Source organism: Macrotis lagotis, chromosome X (genome assembly GCF_037893015.1).
Source record: "Macrotis lagotis isolate mMagLag1 chromosome X, bilby.v1.9.chrom.fasta, whole genome shotgun sequence".
NCBI lineage: Eukaryota > Metazoa > Chordata > Mammalia > Peramelemorphia > Peramelidae > Macrotis > Macrotis lagotis.
In genome coordinates, this window is record NC_133666.1 from 652,655,600 (window position 1) to 652,671,287 (window position 15,688).

A 15,688-nucleotide genomic window follows, 5' to 3' on the forward strand; every position below is an offset into this window, starting at 1 on the left:
CATGAACTGGTCGTCTACTTCCTCTCGTAAAGAAGGAAATCGAAGCCCTGAGTGGCTAAGTGTCTTCCCTGAGGTCACTCGGGTAGTGGCAAAGATTGGACTAGTATACACGCTTTTTTTTTTCCCCTTGGATTTTTTTACGATTTTTTTTTCAGAGGGGAGGAAAGGGAAAGACATCAGGAATAAAAATGCTATCGCTGTTGAACTCAGAATTTTGCAGGGTCTTTAAGAGACTTTTTATGTTGTCCCTCTTTGAAAGAAAAATTCTTATTTTACTCCTGAATTGGAAACTTCCGAGGGTTGATGTACTCAAAGAAGTATTTCCAGGGACTTGAATGAGCCTAACTTAAATAATAATAAAAGAAGCCCTGTTCTGTTGTGGGAGAGATAGTATTTCAAATTCACTTGTAAGTGAATCGGTTCTGTTATTGAGTGGTGAGAAAACTAAAAACAATGTTGAGTTCTTAGGAAGAGTAAAAGATTTTGAATGCATTGTCACTTTAAAAGAATCCGATCAGAAGAAAAATTTTGGATGGCTTAATAGTTTGGAAAAGTTTGTTTTTGCAATCTGAAAGTATTTTGGCCATTCTATTGTACAGGCTAGCTTGTGCCGATCTGGAGATTAGCCAGTTTTGAGTTGCTTAAAGTTTTTGCTACCCTTTTAGCCAGACTAGTCCTTAATTTCAACTTCCAGAGATTTGACTTATTCATTTGCTTTATAGCATTTAGAAGAAAAAGACCATTGTAATTGATTGGCCTTTTGGTCCTGCATTTTGTATAAAGTGCTCTATTTTAGGAAATTTGATATAGTGAGGTCTCATGTGAGAATTTTCCAGTAAGTCTTTAAAATGAGAAATTTCACTTGCTTTGAGTCTGGAATAGGTAGACTTAAAACGTGGTTTTGTTTAAAGAAAAAATGGACATTTGTGGAGAGTCCTCCGTTTTTTTAATGCCTAAACGTTATAGAAAAATGAGTATGACTTAATGTAATGCTTTTATTACCAAAGCATCAACTTTTGAGTTTTTTTTACTTAATATACTATATGGTTTGTTAATAGATGAGTCCAAACACAATAGTTGGGGTGGGGGATCACTTCTGAAATCTCTTCCTGTTGAAACAATTGGAATATTTTCTATCAAGGCTACTTTATATAAAACATTTCCTGTGTCTGAGGCCCTCCTGAGAACAGGAAGCTGAAAGAAATGCCTCTGATAACTTCCAGTGCTCAGGAAACTTGATGCTTCTCATTCTTTGTTTTTTCCAGGACTTAGCTCCCCTTTAAAAGTTCTTTGTAAAATTAAAATGAGCCTCTCTTATAGTGGAACCTTCCTTAACTTTTTTATTAGAAGAAAGTGCTAATTTGTCCCCAGTTTAATGTTGGAAAAAGTGCTGCAAATGTGTTTCTTATCAGTGGCACCAGACCTGTTCATAGTTTTCTCAAATGAATGGATTCAAAGTTTAATTTGAAGATGTAATTTTTAATGAATTTTTAAGTTGAAAAAGCAACCATAAAGTCACTTTAGATACTGCAAGGCTGAGGCTGTCTTGTAATAATATGGCTGATATGTATAGGATTTATTTGTCTCATTCCTGCTTTGCCATCAACTTGTTGGGTGCCTGGGTTAGTCACTTTAATGTTTTATCCATGTTAAAAATATTTGTATTAGTCACATCCCAACAGGAATAAGTGCATGTTGATTGAGTTAACCAAAACCAACAATAACTGCCTAGAAAAAGGATGTAAATTTACTTAAATTCTAGCCTCAGTTTCCTTTTGTTTTTTTTTTTGCAAGGCAAACAGGGTTAAGTGGCTTGCCCAAGGCCACACAGCTAGGTAATTATTAAATGTCTGAGATCTGATTTGAACCCAGGTACTCCTTGACTCCAGGGCCGGTGCTTTAGCCACTACACCACCTAGCCACTACACCACCTAGCCGCCCCATCAGTTTCCTTTTCTGAACAAAAGATTGAATGTGTGTGTGACTGGACCAGGCATCTCCCTTGTCCTTTATCCAGTTTCTGCTGCTGAAGGGAAGTGATAAAAGTGGCTCATCTATACTCCCTGGAGCCTCAATATACTAATTAGGGTAGTGCTATGAGTACTTGGTTGAAATCCCTAACCCAGCAACCTTTGACTTTTTGGCAAGTTAATCTTTACTTATTTTACTCTTCTATATAAAAAAAGATTTTGATTAAAATCTTGTGATTATAGTAGGATCATCTGTGATATAGCCTTCACAAAATTTGTGAAGAGAAGGACATGGAGAAATCTTGGGACAAGATGTAGTTAGTATCCTGATTGAATTGATAAGTCAATTGAATTTGGATAAAATCATACTTAATTGCTTTTAGATCACATGGTGGTTGGTAGAGCTATCATAACTATGAACTTTATCTGACCTTCCTTTCAACCAAGTTCTGGTTATATTTCTCTACTGTACTTGGTACTTTTCTGACTTTGTCCCTTACAGAAAGAAAGGTTGCAAGTTCTGCATGAGGTGGGATATTCAGATTTCTTTTATTCCTTTAGTTTTTAATTCTGGGTCTCCCCACCACCTAACATCTGTGATACATTTAAGCTCTTGTGTAAATTCTTCTTTGCTCCTTGTGGAGACAGCTGTTCACTTTAACTAGCTTTTTTTCCTTACTGCTGTGACTATGCTGATGATTGTGGCAAACCTATCTAACCTTTTTATCCTTTTCTTTCTTTTTTTCCTACAGCATTGTCCCAGATATAACAGTTGGTACAAAGGTAGGCACTTTTCTCACTTTTCTCTCTGTTACACTTGCTGAGCATCTGATTAGTTTAGTATTAGCCTTCAATTGAAAAGATTTGAGAGCTCTTATATCTACCTCTCCATTGTTTAGGTAGATCTCTTGTTTTATTTTTCAGTTCTAATGCAGTGTTCCTGCTCTTCAGCAATTTGAATCTGGGAAATAAAGGAAATTTCAAGCCAGAATCTCTTATGAAAATAATTTTGATGACCTGAGTTTTGAATAAGCGTCATTTATTGGAATGTTATTCTTTTTGGCTGAACTAGATATTTTCCCTGACTGTATGTTGTGTAGTATCTTTACTCCTATAATACTTGTTAATTCTTACCTTTTCCTTTTAGGTGCAACCATTAACCTTCTCCAGTTCCTGGAGAACATTTCCTAAAATTCAAAGTGCTGACAGGAAACTCCTTTATCTGCAAGCACTATATACATGCTTAAGTTTTTTTTTTTTAACTAAAGGATGAATGTTCTGTCTTGCAACCTCTTTAAAAATGAAGAATTCTTTACTCTTACATTTCATTCTTGTTTTTTTATCTGAAAAATTTTGACATTTTTGATATAGTAATATATAGAGGCTTTGTGATAGTGAAAAGAGCACTGATTTATAATGTGGGTAGGGGGTTCTTAATAATGTCTGTCACTAAGGAGTCGAGACTTTGTCATAACTTCTGGGACTTAGTTTTATCCTGGTTGGGTTACTATACTAGAGAACTGTAAGGCTTAGATTTTTTTTATAAAGTATTTAAGTTTTTTTTAAAGGGGAAAATAAGGAATCGGGGATTAACAGGAAGAAGACATTTAAAGTATGGGGGGGAGAAGTTTTGCTATATTCCTAAATCTGAGCACTTTGCTAAAGGGATTTTGCCATGAGGTGCTAGTTCTGTGTTAGCAAATAGCATCTTTAGCATCATCCAGATATTTAACTAGTTTTTTAGCTAAGAGATCTATCTTCTTGAGGAATAAATATTAATTAAGGAAGTGCCATTCTTCCACAGGTTGTGGAAGTGAAAGAAAGACCTGTTTGAACTGGTAAAAAGGATACTGCTGCCCTTTCTCAACTTTTCCTTGTGATGAAGTGGGGCAAAAAACAAAACAAAAGGGAACTCCTTAATTGTGAATATTGTAATGATTTGACTGGAATGAAAGATTAGAGACATTTTCACTTTTATCCATAGAATGTAGTTAAAGCCCACCCCCAAGCAAAATTGGGATACTGTTTTCAGTTATCTCTTTGTCTTCATTTCTAGAATTTCTGCTTCTCATCCTAAGAACTTTAGGGGGAAAGCGTATTATATATAATATCTTTAAAAAGGTATTCTTTTAAAATCAAGAGTATGAAAGTAAAGCTTAATGTCCTAAATTTTGTCAATCTAATATTTAGAAATGACCTTAAAAACTCATTAAGCTTCATAATCCTAGTATATTATAAATTCCCAGAGGTCATGAATATTTTGGGGCTCATTTCCATGGTGTTCATCATATAGTGCTTGGTACCTAATAGGACCATGATGAATTCAGCTCTTCAGATGAGCCTGAGAGAGGGGAATGATTGGCAGTTTTTCATTTTGATAGGGAATTTGATTACTCAGCTATTTGATCCATTTGTGATTTCTTCACTTAACGTTGAAATTGCTGAAGCAGCTTATTCTAGACCTTTAGTTGTAAGGATGTCTGTGAAGTTCTACAGAGAAGTCAGATAAAGCATTCTATACCAGGCTGAACACTGTTGGATTGTTTTGGGGGGTTTTGTGTGAATATTGATGCAGTCTAACTTTTTGTTTTGAAAAAACACTGCTAGTATTTGCATATTTCACATTCATCTTATTAAATCTGCAAATGCAAACTTCCCTTTGAATTGGGAGAAGTAAATTATATCCAGTGAAATACTTGCAGTAGACTCCTAGAGTAGTCTTTAGACTACTATTTGGACTTGTATTGAGCTACTGCTTTGTCCTTAATTAAACTCTAGTTACAGTGACCTGGCCTCCAGTGTTTTTGTAAAGGGCCAAGTCTCACTTCTACTAAGTAGCAGAACAGTCATTGGCAAATCCTATGAATTGAGCTGTTTGTTAAATGAAATATTGTGGGAAATATTGGAAAAACATTATCTTTGTGAATAGAAGTGGGTTAGGTTATAGGGAAAATGTGTACACCTTAGGCAATGGTTTACTAGAATTTGACCAGGATAATAATATGTTCTGGATCACAAAAATACATACATATATATGAATGACAAGGTAAAATTCTCTTGGAAGACTAGACTTCAGATCTATCTGAGGTGGGAGCATCATTTACAGATTTATAAGGAAATCCATAGTTAACCACAGGTTAGGTGGGTGATCATGAAAGGTCTAAGGCATAAATTTACATGTGTATAGTGAAAAGGGAATGGACACCAGGACACACCTGTGTTCTAGTACTAACTGCATTGAGAAGGTAGGGTGGGTGCTTTCTCTGTGTAGGTGGGTAACTTTCTATGGTTCATCATTATTGCATCAGACATTTTAGACATAGATACCTGGATTTTGAGAGTGGTGAAATGTTGCTATTCATTACCTCCTTGTAGGCGGTACTTTATTGGGATTTAAAATGTGAAGATTTTGGAAATAACTTAATTAAAAAATGACCAAACTAAATGAATCACTGGATTTATAGCTGCTGAAGTTAGTTATGTTGAATGATCAGCTTTTTGTAAATATTTGAAAAATTGGGAGTAGGTGAAGTCCCATAGGACTGAAAAGAAGAGCAGATACAGCCTTCATTGTTTGACTTACTAATGGCAAAAGACTGAATAATGTATTTTTTTAACCCTTAGAAAGGAAATCTGTAAGTTCTTACATAAAGGCCAGCATGACATGTCCTTTTAACTCTATGTGACTTGTGCTACCTAGATTGCACCCCACCCCCAGCATGACATGACATCATAATTTAATTTTTTTGGCAAGATTATTAGAGAAAGTTTTAGCTACTATAATGTACCTGGAATTCAGCAGCCCATTTGATAGTTCCATGATATTATGGGCAAAATGTGTTTTGTAATCTACTCAAACAGTTCTAGAGTAGGTCAGTTTCAGTCTGGACAGACTTTAATAAGAGAAGGCCAGCCAATAAGGCCTTCAATAGCAAATCTGGGAAAATGGGTGATGACTTTGCATCCAGAAAGAGCTCAGCAGGCTAGAACATTAAACTGAATTTCATGAGATCAAATGTCATTGGTCCCAATGTCCAGTTCCTTCATTTGCTTTTAAAGAATTGTTTGTAGGGGGTGGTCTAGGTGGTACAGTGGATAGAGCCAGGAGGACCTGAGTTCAAATTTGACCTCACACTTAGTAATTACCTAGCTGTGTGGCCTTGGACAAGCCACTTTAACCCTATTGCCTTACCAAAAACAAAAAACAAATAGCAATACAGATTAGGGGATCAAGGAGAAATGTGATCAAGGCTCCCTTTAAAAGAAATGATAGAATATAAGATTATTGAGTCAGCAATGTGATGTCGGGCCAAAAAAGCTCATTTGAATTTTAGACTGCCTTAAAGCAGATTTTAACTGTTGGTTTATTTCAGGCATATTTTTCATGACATCCTAAATTTGTCATGAGGGATTAGACATTAAGGTGAAGGAACTGGAAATATTTATGGCATGGGGACGAGAAAACTTTAGTTGAGAGATTGTCATTTTGAAAAATTATTAATGTACATTTATTTTAGCTTGACCCCCAGAGTGTTGGAGAATTGAGTTAGAAGTAATAGAAACAAGATAGAGGCTTGAGTTTTCCACTTGGAGATTAATTGCCGCTAGGGTGCCCAGTCAGCTAGATAGTTGGAAGATTTGAATCTTTTCTGCTCACTTAAATCAATTGACTCCTATTGGACACCGGGAGCTACAAAGATAGCCAAAAAGGCATTGTGCCTTCTTAGAGGTTCTTACTAAATCACTTTTGCTATTCTTAATTGATGAACTGTCCTTGTTCTTATCTTTTTGTCTTTTTAGGAGTTGAAGTTTCTTGAATAAATAATGGGGGGAGGTATTTTTAAAATGCTTACTTAGAGATAGATGTTTTAGGATAATTTTTCTAATTTTCAAAATATACCTTGTTTATAATACCTGCCTCCCAGAGAGGCAATTGAGCCTTATAAGTTATGAGATTCACTGGCCTAAACTAATTGGGACTGTCTGGCACCAATAGGGTAAACTCTCCTACCCCAGCAACGGTGCTGCTGGTTGCCTAAGCAGAGTGGAGGGGGTGGGACAACAAAGCAGTGAGGTCAGGTTTGCACTTCTGGCCTGGGCAAGTTAGACCCAGGTTTTAGAAGAAAGACTAATCATCAAAACCAGTCAGACATTTGCATCAATGTGATTTGATAGAGAAACACCATTCTAGTTTGATATAGAATTTTGCATTTATCTTGTCCTCTCCTTTATGGTTCTGAGTAGTAAGTTTTGTCACTAACATTTCAGTGTATTAATGAATGCTGCAATAAGTTTTTGATCGTAGAAAGACAAAGTTAAGATTCTTTTTCTAAGACATTTAGCCACAATGTGATTTTGTTACATTGGAATGAAAATTTTCAAATTACAGACTCTTAAATGATACATCACATGCTATTGAAGTATTACTGTACCATATGCTAATTTTAGTTAGAACTTAAAAAAATGGCAATTTTAAAACACCAAAATAACCAAGATACTTCATCTGAGTGTGAGGTAGTCTGCTTGCATAGAAATGTTTTTGTGACTGAGCCAGGATCTTTGCCATGGGAACAGTAATTATGGTTTAAGGCACTTAGCCAAGAATGCTGTGAGGAAATTCCAACCCTTCTTTCCCCCCAAACTCCCCCTTATTGCTGTAGTTCAAAGACTGAAACTTTTTTTTTAAGCTTGATGTTTCTGGCAGGATCACACATGTATGCCACATGTTTAATAAAGCTCTCCCCCTTCTCCAGATACTTGCTAATTGCTTAATTTACAAGCAGTAACCTGTTTGGGGAGGAAGGGGAGATATTTGAAACTTGGAAGTGACTAGAAGTGGCTTGAAAAATTCGTCTGTTCATTTCAGTCTGCTTAAATAAGGTTTCTAAATAGGTTTCTTAATAAACTTTGGATAGAGGATTCCTAGTTTATAGAATTTTTGAGCTGGAAATGTTAAAAATGTCTACTCCCACCTTTCTCTGTGTTCCTCAATAGTTTTAACAGATGAAGAAATTTAAGGCCCAGACAGAAGGGGAAAAAATTGACCGAAACCATCTAGGGCTTTCCAAGTTGCATGTTGGTTAACTGTACCTTGACTTCCCCAAATCATCTTGGCCACAGTTGGCTATTTGAAATTTCATAGTGCTTTTTGAGCTGCAAAGAATGTTAGACCATGACCTAGTATTACCTTTTTGTTTTGTTTATCAATATTGTCTTGTGAGAGGAGACCTGTTTTTCCTATACTGTATATTTTATTTGTCCTTTTTGGGGGGAGGTAGAGACAATCTCCCCTATTTTCTTAAAAGGAAGTTTGAATTCAAAGGAATTTTTGCATCCCGTTGAAGAATGAGTGGAGAAGAGTTTAGATTACATACTAGTTAAATCATTAATCATGAAGAGAATAAATGGTACATGATTCTCAATGCTCCTGGCTGTAGCCTTAAATTGGGTGTGTAGGTATAGTGTACAGAGTAAGAACTACATTACTTCATTTCTAGGCTCCAGAATTCTTTTGGCAGTTGAAGGCCACCACACCTTATCATTCTTAGAGCTGGTTTGTTTCATAAGGTTTGTTTCCATAGTGCCAAGATTAGTTTTAAATACTCTAATACTGGAAAACTAATAACAAAATATTGAAACCTGCAAACATGGTATTTTTTTTAAATTGAAAGATCTTTGTATTTTAGTCAGTTCTGATTTAGAATTAGTAAGAGAAGGAGGAAGAAATTGAGTTTAAAATCAAACAATTTAATCAAAATTATTTTGATTTCCATTCCTTTCTGGCTTTTAAGTGCTGAAAAGTCAGTCTTTTAAATTTAATTGGAAGGAAGGAGTTTCATTTTGTGACAGAGCTCTTTTCCTGGAAAGTCATAACTGATTTTGAGGTCTGATTCTACAGTGAAAATTAAAACATTCTTCAATACAAGTTTCTAGGAGGGGAAAAGGTCAAAAAGGAAAAATATATTTTTTTCTCTGAAATTTCTTGTGCTTTATTATGTATTTTGATCACTTCTTCCCAGTAACAAAATTCTTAGCTATCAAATCAAGTTGACTTGTTATAGATTTGACATATAATCATGAGAGAACTGTAAATTAACTGGGTGACACTGTAGACATAGATGGGCCTTCCTCACTTTTAGAAAAAAGACTTGACTTCCAGTGTGGCTTGTGATCGATCTCCTGGGCAAGTCTTTTGACTTTTATCTGCCTCAATTTTCTTTTCATAGCATTAACTCTCAGAGTTGTTGTAAAAGATCAGGTGAGATATTTGTAAAGCTCTTAATGCAGAATTTACTTAGTTATAGCTACTTTTACTTCCATTCCCACTATTCCCATAGCTAGAGGAGAAAACCAGACTAATAATATACATCATTGATCAAAAATAATTTTTTTTTCTTCAAAAAAAACCCTAGTGAGCTACAGGTATAGTCTTTGCGTTTTTATGAGAAGTATTTTAGGAAACTTCTGCTTCTGATAGACTGGAAAAGGGCTTGTTAGACTTGACTTAGAGATTAGAATTTGAATTTGAGTTATAACACAGGCTATATTAGCTGAGTAGCAAATATGTGCTTATTTAGGGGATTTTTAGATATTACTCCCTCTTTGTGGGGGGAAAATGCTACATAAATGTTTTTACAGGGACAAGCCACATCCTCATTTACTTTATGCTTCTTAGATTTGTAAAGTTGATTGTATTTCCCTATCAGTCTAAAGAATAAAATTTGGCCATTGGTTTTGCAATACTTGTATGAACACTTGATCTTAGACTCACTTTGGTTATGGTGGTGGTAGAATTCATAAGTTTTTGGCTCTAAACATATTTAGCAATTTCTACTTGGTGTGCATTGTATATATATATTAACACCAGTTGTGGAAATCCCAACCTTAGCCTTGAAAAAAATACAACTCTGTTGTGTCTTCCCCCCCCCCCATTTTTTCTCCAGTAGATGAGGAAACAGTTTCAAAGAGGTGTAAAGTACAGATTTACCCAAGTCTGTACAGAATTTTCAGAGCTTAGATTGAAACTATAGGTCCTTTTGTCCAGTATGTGTCAGCACCTAACCTTATTCTAACTTTTTTTTAAACAGGAGCAGTCAAGTAAGAACTTAGAGGAAGGAATAGGATTTTGTAACTACGCTATGACGTTTTTATGTCCCTGGCTTAATTTACCTACCCTTTTGAATTAATTTTGTATCACCATGCTGAATTTCTTTGAATTCCTCCTTCATGTGTGCAGAATGGGAGGTGGGCAATATAAAGTTGAGTAAGGCATGGTTCTTCTGCCTTCTCAGAATTCACAGTTCTAGTGTGACAGATTATTTGGTAATTTCTTTAGTTGGTAGTAAAAATTTTTTAAAATTTCAACTAAAAGAATTGGATAGCTAATTGAAGATTGACTTGATAAATTCTATTCTATTTATTTTAGTTTTTGCAAGGCAGTGGGGTTGAATGGCTTGCCCAAGGCTACATAGTTAGGTAATAATTGTGTCTGAGGCTGCATTTGAACTCAGGTACTTCTGATTCCAGGGCCAGTGCTCCATCCACTGCGCCACCTAGCCACTCCATGACTTGATAAATTCTGTGGGAGCAACCCTGAAATTCCTAGGATAGAAAAAAATGCCCTTCAAATAAGTTTCTAGCTCAGCTGATTCCTCAGAATTGTATCAGTTCAATTTTGCTAGTAAATAGTGTTTATCATCTGTCAGTAGAAATGTAAGGGCAGATTCCTGGGATTTATTTTGTCATAAACTACTATCTCTTGTGTTCTTAATTTCCCTCCTAATATGAGCTCCATGAGAGCAGCATTTGGTTAATAGCTAATATAGCTCTGCTGACCATCTCACCTCTTCAAGAAGAAATTCCTAGTTGAAGGTGGGATGAGAGCAAGGGCAATTGTGTGGATTTGATCTTCATTTTTAAGTGATCTCAAAGTGGAAGATCTTATTTTAATAAATTAAGCATCTCCAATGGCATCTTTTTTTAGTTGCACAGTGGTTTGGTAGTGGTGGGAAAGGATTAGATATAAAGACATAGAAACTGAAATTAGTGATTATTGCCTGAAGTGTGAGACTTCAAAAAATAACTTAAACAATCCTAGACTCTTCTATCTACTGTGCCACCTATCTGCCCCTAGAGTCAGTTCTCTTCTTTTTAGTACCAGTGTGACCTTGAACAAGGTTCTTAAGTTTGGACTGGAATTCTCTTAGCTAGTCCTTTGCATTTATTTTTATTTTATCCTGACTTTGAAAGTCTGGTACATAGTCCTATAGATCAGATTTTTTTCTTTTGGGTTATTCTGGAAAAGTTTCAAAAGTTCTTGCACTAATTTGGAAAACCCTCAGGGTTTCAAGACCTATATGGCCTCTTAGCATTTGTAGGACCTGTTTGGTGACTTGTTGCTATGATCAATTTAGTTATTGTCTAAGAATACTTGCCTAAGAAAGTTCCCTACGTCTTGGGGAGAATCTCACAAAAACATCAAGTCAAACCAAAGCTAAAATAAAACATCTTTTTACAGCAATACTGACAAAGTAAAAATAGTTTTCCTGCATCTAAGGTATTTAATAACTTACTTAATACAAATATTTTCAACCAGTCATCTTAGCTGAAGTTGGTTGATATTTATCTTATTCTCTCTTGATTTTTCTTTGAGGAAAGTTTTTAAGGTTAATTTTCTTAAAAGGCTTTCTTTGGTTCCTTTATCCTTTGACATAATTGGATAGGGAAGAATAAGGTGTATGGACCCTGAAGTATTCATTCTGCTATTGACTGAGAAAAGCACACAGGGACAGTCCTTGACTTCTAAATTGCTCCTTCTCTTTTGGATAGAGTGTTAGGTAGATGGGTGCCTTTATTCTCAGTGCACAGTGGGGATTGTTTTGATATATTTCATAAAACTATGGACAATTTTTAAAGTGTGGCAGTAAAAATAATAATATTTTAAACTCTTAAGGGAATTTAAAGTTAATTTGTTTTAACTACTTTAGCAACCCATATGTGTTTGTCTTTACTCTCCCTTTTTTAAAATTCATTTGGTCCTGTCACACAGAGGATGACATCCATGTAAATTAGTAATCGCTAAGTGATAATGTTCCAAGTGGTCCACTAAGATAATGCTTGGAGTGGATTGTGGGGGGCCTTTGGAAAAATCACATATCAGTTCATTATCTGGTAGGTTCAAATTATCTTGCTTTTCTAAATAGCAGAAACTTTAACAAAATAATGAAGTTTTAGAAAAAAGTAAATAGGAGTACAAATGTGTCTTGTTCTATACTTTTAAAAGGTTTATAGGAAATATATTTATCTTTGAGTAGCCTTCAAAGTGAACAGGTGCTTTAATTCTAGTATGATTTCTAATCATTTGAGTATTTTTTTCTCTCAAATTGAAGGAGAGAGGGTGGAGGATTTCTTGCTTTAGCTGAGTTTTTTCTACACTATCTTTTATTGTAGCTTTCTGCTCAGTATCACTGTTTCAGTCTAACAACTTATTTTGGTTAAAATTGAATTAATAAAAGAGAAATAGCTTACAGCTTTTTTTTTCATTTCCACATTTTTTGGAGGTAGGAATTCTTGCAGGAACTAGTGGCAGGGAAATCAAAGCTAGTTTCTCTATAGACAATTAGGAGCTTTTTTTTTTTGACCTAGTTTGTATCCTAGACACTGGAATGACTGAATAAATAGCACTTGTATTTTGAAGTGATAGTTAGCCCACTTGTTACTGGATAGTACTTGATAAAAGAGATAGTGTTTCTAGTAATCTCTGAAAGTGTGACAAAGCAGAGGGTCTGGTTTCATTGGAGCTGCTGGAAAATAGGACATCTTCCTGTTGGCTACATTGCAGACTATGGAAATGGAGGTAGCCAACTTCATATTCACAAGGGGTTCTTTGTCACCCATTGGATCACTGCATTCTAGCTTTTTTATGTGATATTTTAAGACTGTTAAAATCTATCTTTAAATTATTAGCAGAGCTTTGATTATAAAGTGGAAATTACTTGTAGCCTCCACTGTAGCCTTTTCATATAGAAAACAGAATTTTGAAGAAATTCTAGTCCCAGGGAATAGGATAGTTAGGAAATTTTTTGTGGACCTGAAGTATAACTAGACTAGAAATTGACAGGAAGAACCTGGGCACTTGAGAAGTAAATTTTAGTGCTCATCTGTTTTCTTCCCAGGCCATCTTTTGGTTACATCCAGGAAGATTTGTTGACTTCCCAGTAATTGTCAGCTAATCACATCATCTTGCAAATATGGATCTCAAATATTGACAACTTTATTGTGCTGCTTCTCCAAAAAATTTCTTAGTGGTACTTGAGGGAAATTATTTTAAAATAATTGTCTTTGGGCAGCTAGGTAGCCCAAGTGTATAGAGCACTGACTCTGGAGTCAGGAGGACCTGAGTTCAAATTCTGCCTCAGACATTTGATAATTACCTAGCTATGTGACCTTGGGCAAGTCACTTTTAACCCCATTACCTTGAAAAAAATGTCTTTTAGGACTGTTAGTCTTTCTGGCTAATCTTTTCCTCTTAGGGAACCTGTATCTTGCTAATTCTTATGGCTAGTTGATACAAGTTGAATGCAGGTTTTGGAATCCATTGAAGTCTTACTTGCAAGGTTTAAGCTAGTATTACAATAAGTACTGTTTCTTTTGTTTCTTGGTCTTTTGTACATCTGATTTCTGAATTGCTCTGTTCTCAAAGTACTCAAATAATTTAGAAAATACAACTTACCCTTCTCCTTTTTTCTTCCAGCGGGGATCTGACGAGCTTTTCTCTACTTGTGTTACTAACGGACCCTTTATCATGAGCAGCAACTCTGCTTCTGCAGGTAAAATTGCTAGCCAAAGTATTCAGAAATCTATGGCCAGATATTAAAATATGGAGAATACTTCAATAGACTGTTGTCTCACTTATTCTCATTGGTTTGCTGGGAATTTCTTTTTTAAGGAATAAGTGCTACCTTCATACAGTTACTGTCATTTGTTCTTTGCTCAAACTCTTACATAGAGAAGTGAATTTGGAGCATGGAAGTAGAGGATTGCTTATAGTTTTTAGGAAAGTAACTAACTCTGATGCATGTTATCATAAATAGGAGAATTAAAAATATTTTGTCCTTGATGAATCACTTTTTTTTCTTTACTTGAAATTCATAGTTTGGACTCTGTATATAGTCAGTTTCAGCTGGTTCTATGGTGGTCTGAGCTGATTTTAGGAATTGTGTATTGAACTGAATTTTGTTGTAGTTTGACCTTTGAACCTTGAAATGTAATGAAAGGCTGTGATTATGAGACACTGAATCTTAAAGAATGTTTCCTTAGTCTTGTACTTTAGATTTTTATTTTAGATTTTAGATTTTTAGAACTTTGCAAAAAAATTTCCTAAAAGTTGTTCTAACATTGTTTTCCCCACATACATGAGTAAAGGGTAATTTTATATTTTCTATCTAGCATCTTTGGGGGTTGTTCTAAATAGTGTCCAAAACAATTTGGAATTTGGGTGTGACTTGGAGTCAGAATTTTTCAGTTTTTAAAGAAAACAAAGGAGAGAAGAAAATTAGTGTTTTTATTAAATCTGGACACTGGAATTTTCTCATCTAAACCAGATGCTTTCTGGGATTCTTGCAGGGCATAGAATCCATTGAATTTTATTTGAATATGGATCACCTTCAGAATTTATTTAGTTACTTAATAGAAAAGGACCTCTAGTTGGGAATGATATGAGATATGGGTCCTTCAGGTATGAAGAGGTTGAATAGTTTTCTAAAGGGTGTATCGTGAATAAGAAACAAAACAACATTGTGCTGATAACCCCCTGGGATTTGAGTCTTGGTCTAAAATGGGCTGATGAACAGGGAAAAGTTTTTTACAAAGCTGGATGTGAAGTGAGAATTGGTCTTATTTGTAGTACAGTTCACTTAATATTCAGGGTTATAAAAACATTTCTTTTCAGCTAATGGAAATGACAGCAAGAAATTCAAAGGTGATAACAGAAGCACAGGAGTTCCTTCCCGAGTAATCCATGTGAGAAAACTCCCAGGTGACGTCACAGAAGCTGAGGTTATTTCCCTGGGATTACCATTTGGCAAGGTCACCAATCTTCTAATGTTGAAAGGCAAAAATCAGGTATTATGCTTCTTTAAGTGTATTTGGAATGTAATTATGCTGATTAATCTTAAAACTTGACTTGGTCAATTTCTGCAAAAACTTTATATCTGATATGCAGTCAATTCATTAGATTGAATTCATTAGATTGAAAATATTTTGTGGGCCTAATAGTACTTCACATGATACCTTTATCTGGATTAAAAGGCATGTGTCATGTGTGAGGTTAGGTGATAGATAATTTTTTCCCTAAACAGGCTTTTTTCACTTTTTCTGTGTAGTCCTGGGGCAGCTTTTCTTTAAGAGCTCTTCTGCTTTGTGTTCTGCTCCTGATTTTCAAATCTAGATTACTTTTCTGGGCTTCAGTATCTTTTTTTTTTTCCCAAGGCAATGGGGTTAAAAGTGGCTTGGCCAAGGCTGCACAGCTAGGTAATTATTAAGTGTCTGAGACTGGATTTGAACCCAGGTACTCCTGACTCCAGGCACAGTGCTTTTATCTACTGTGCCCACCTAGCAGCCCCTCAATATTCTTTAGAATAAATCTTAACCTATTTTGAGGTTTAGGTAGCACATATTTTTCTAAGTGTGTGTGTAGCTCTGCTTCTTAATAGTGTTAG

At 35.3% G+C, this 15,688-nt stretch overlaps 1 protein-coding gene across 4 annotated transcripts in view; it reads left to right on the plus strand.

Moving 5' to 3' along the window:
* PTBP1 (polypyrimidine tract binding protein 1) overlaps positions 1–15,688 on the plus strand; it is a 30,744-nt gene that overhangs the window by 1,251 nt on the left and 13,805 nt on the right. For 2 of the 4 annotated variants that reach the window (XM_074204961.1, XM_074204962.1), the window contains exons 2-4: positions 2,723–2,753; positions 13,723–13,798; positions 14,920–15,092. In XM_074204961.1, the coding sequence (XP_074061062.1) occupies positions 2,723–2,753; positions 13,723–13,798; positions 14,920–15,092 (280 nt within the window). The remainder of the gene's footprint in view (positions 1–2,722; positions 2,754–13,722; positions 13,799–14,919; positions 15,093–15,688) is intronic. The other 2 variants (XM_074204963.1, XM_074204964.1) reach the window with 2 other exon arrangements.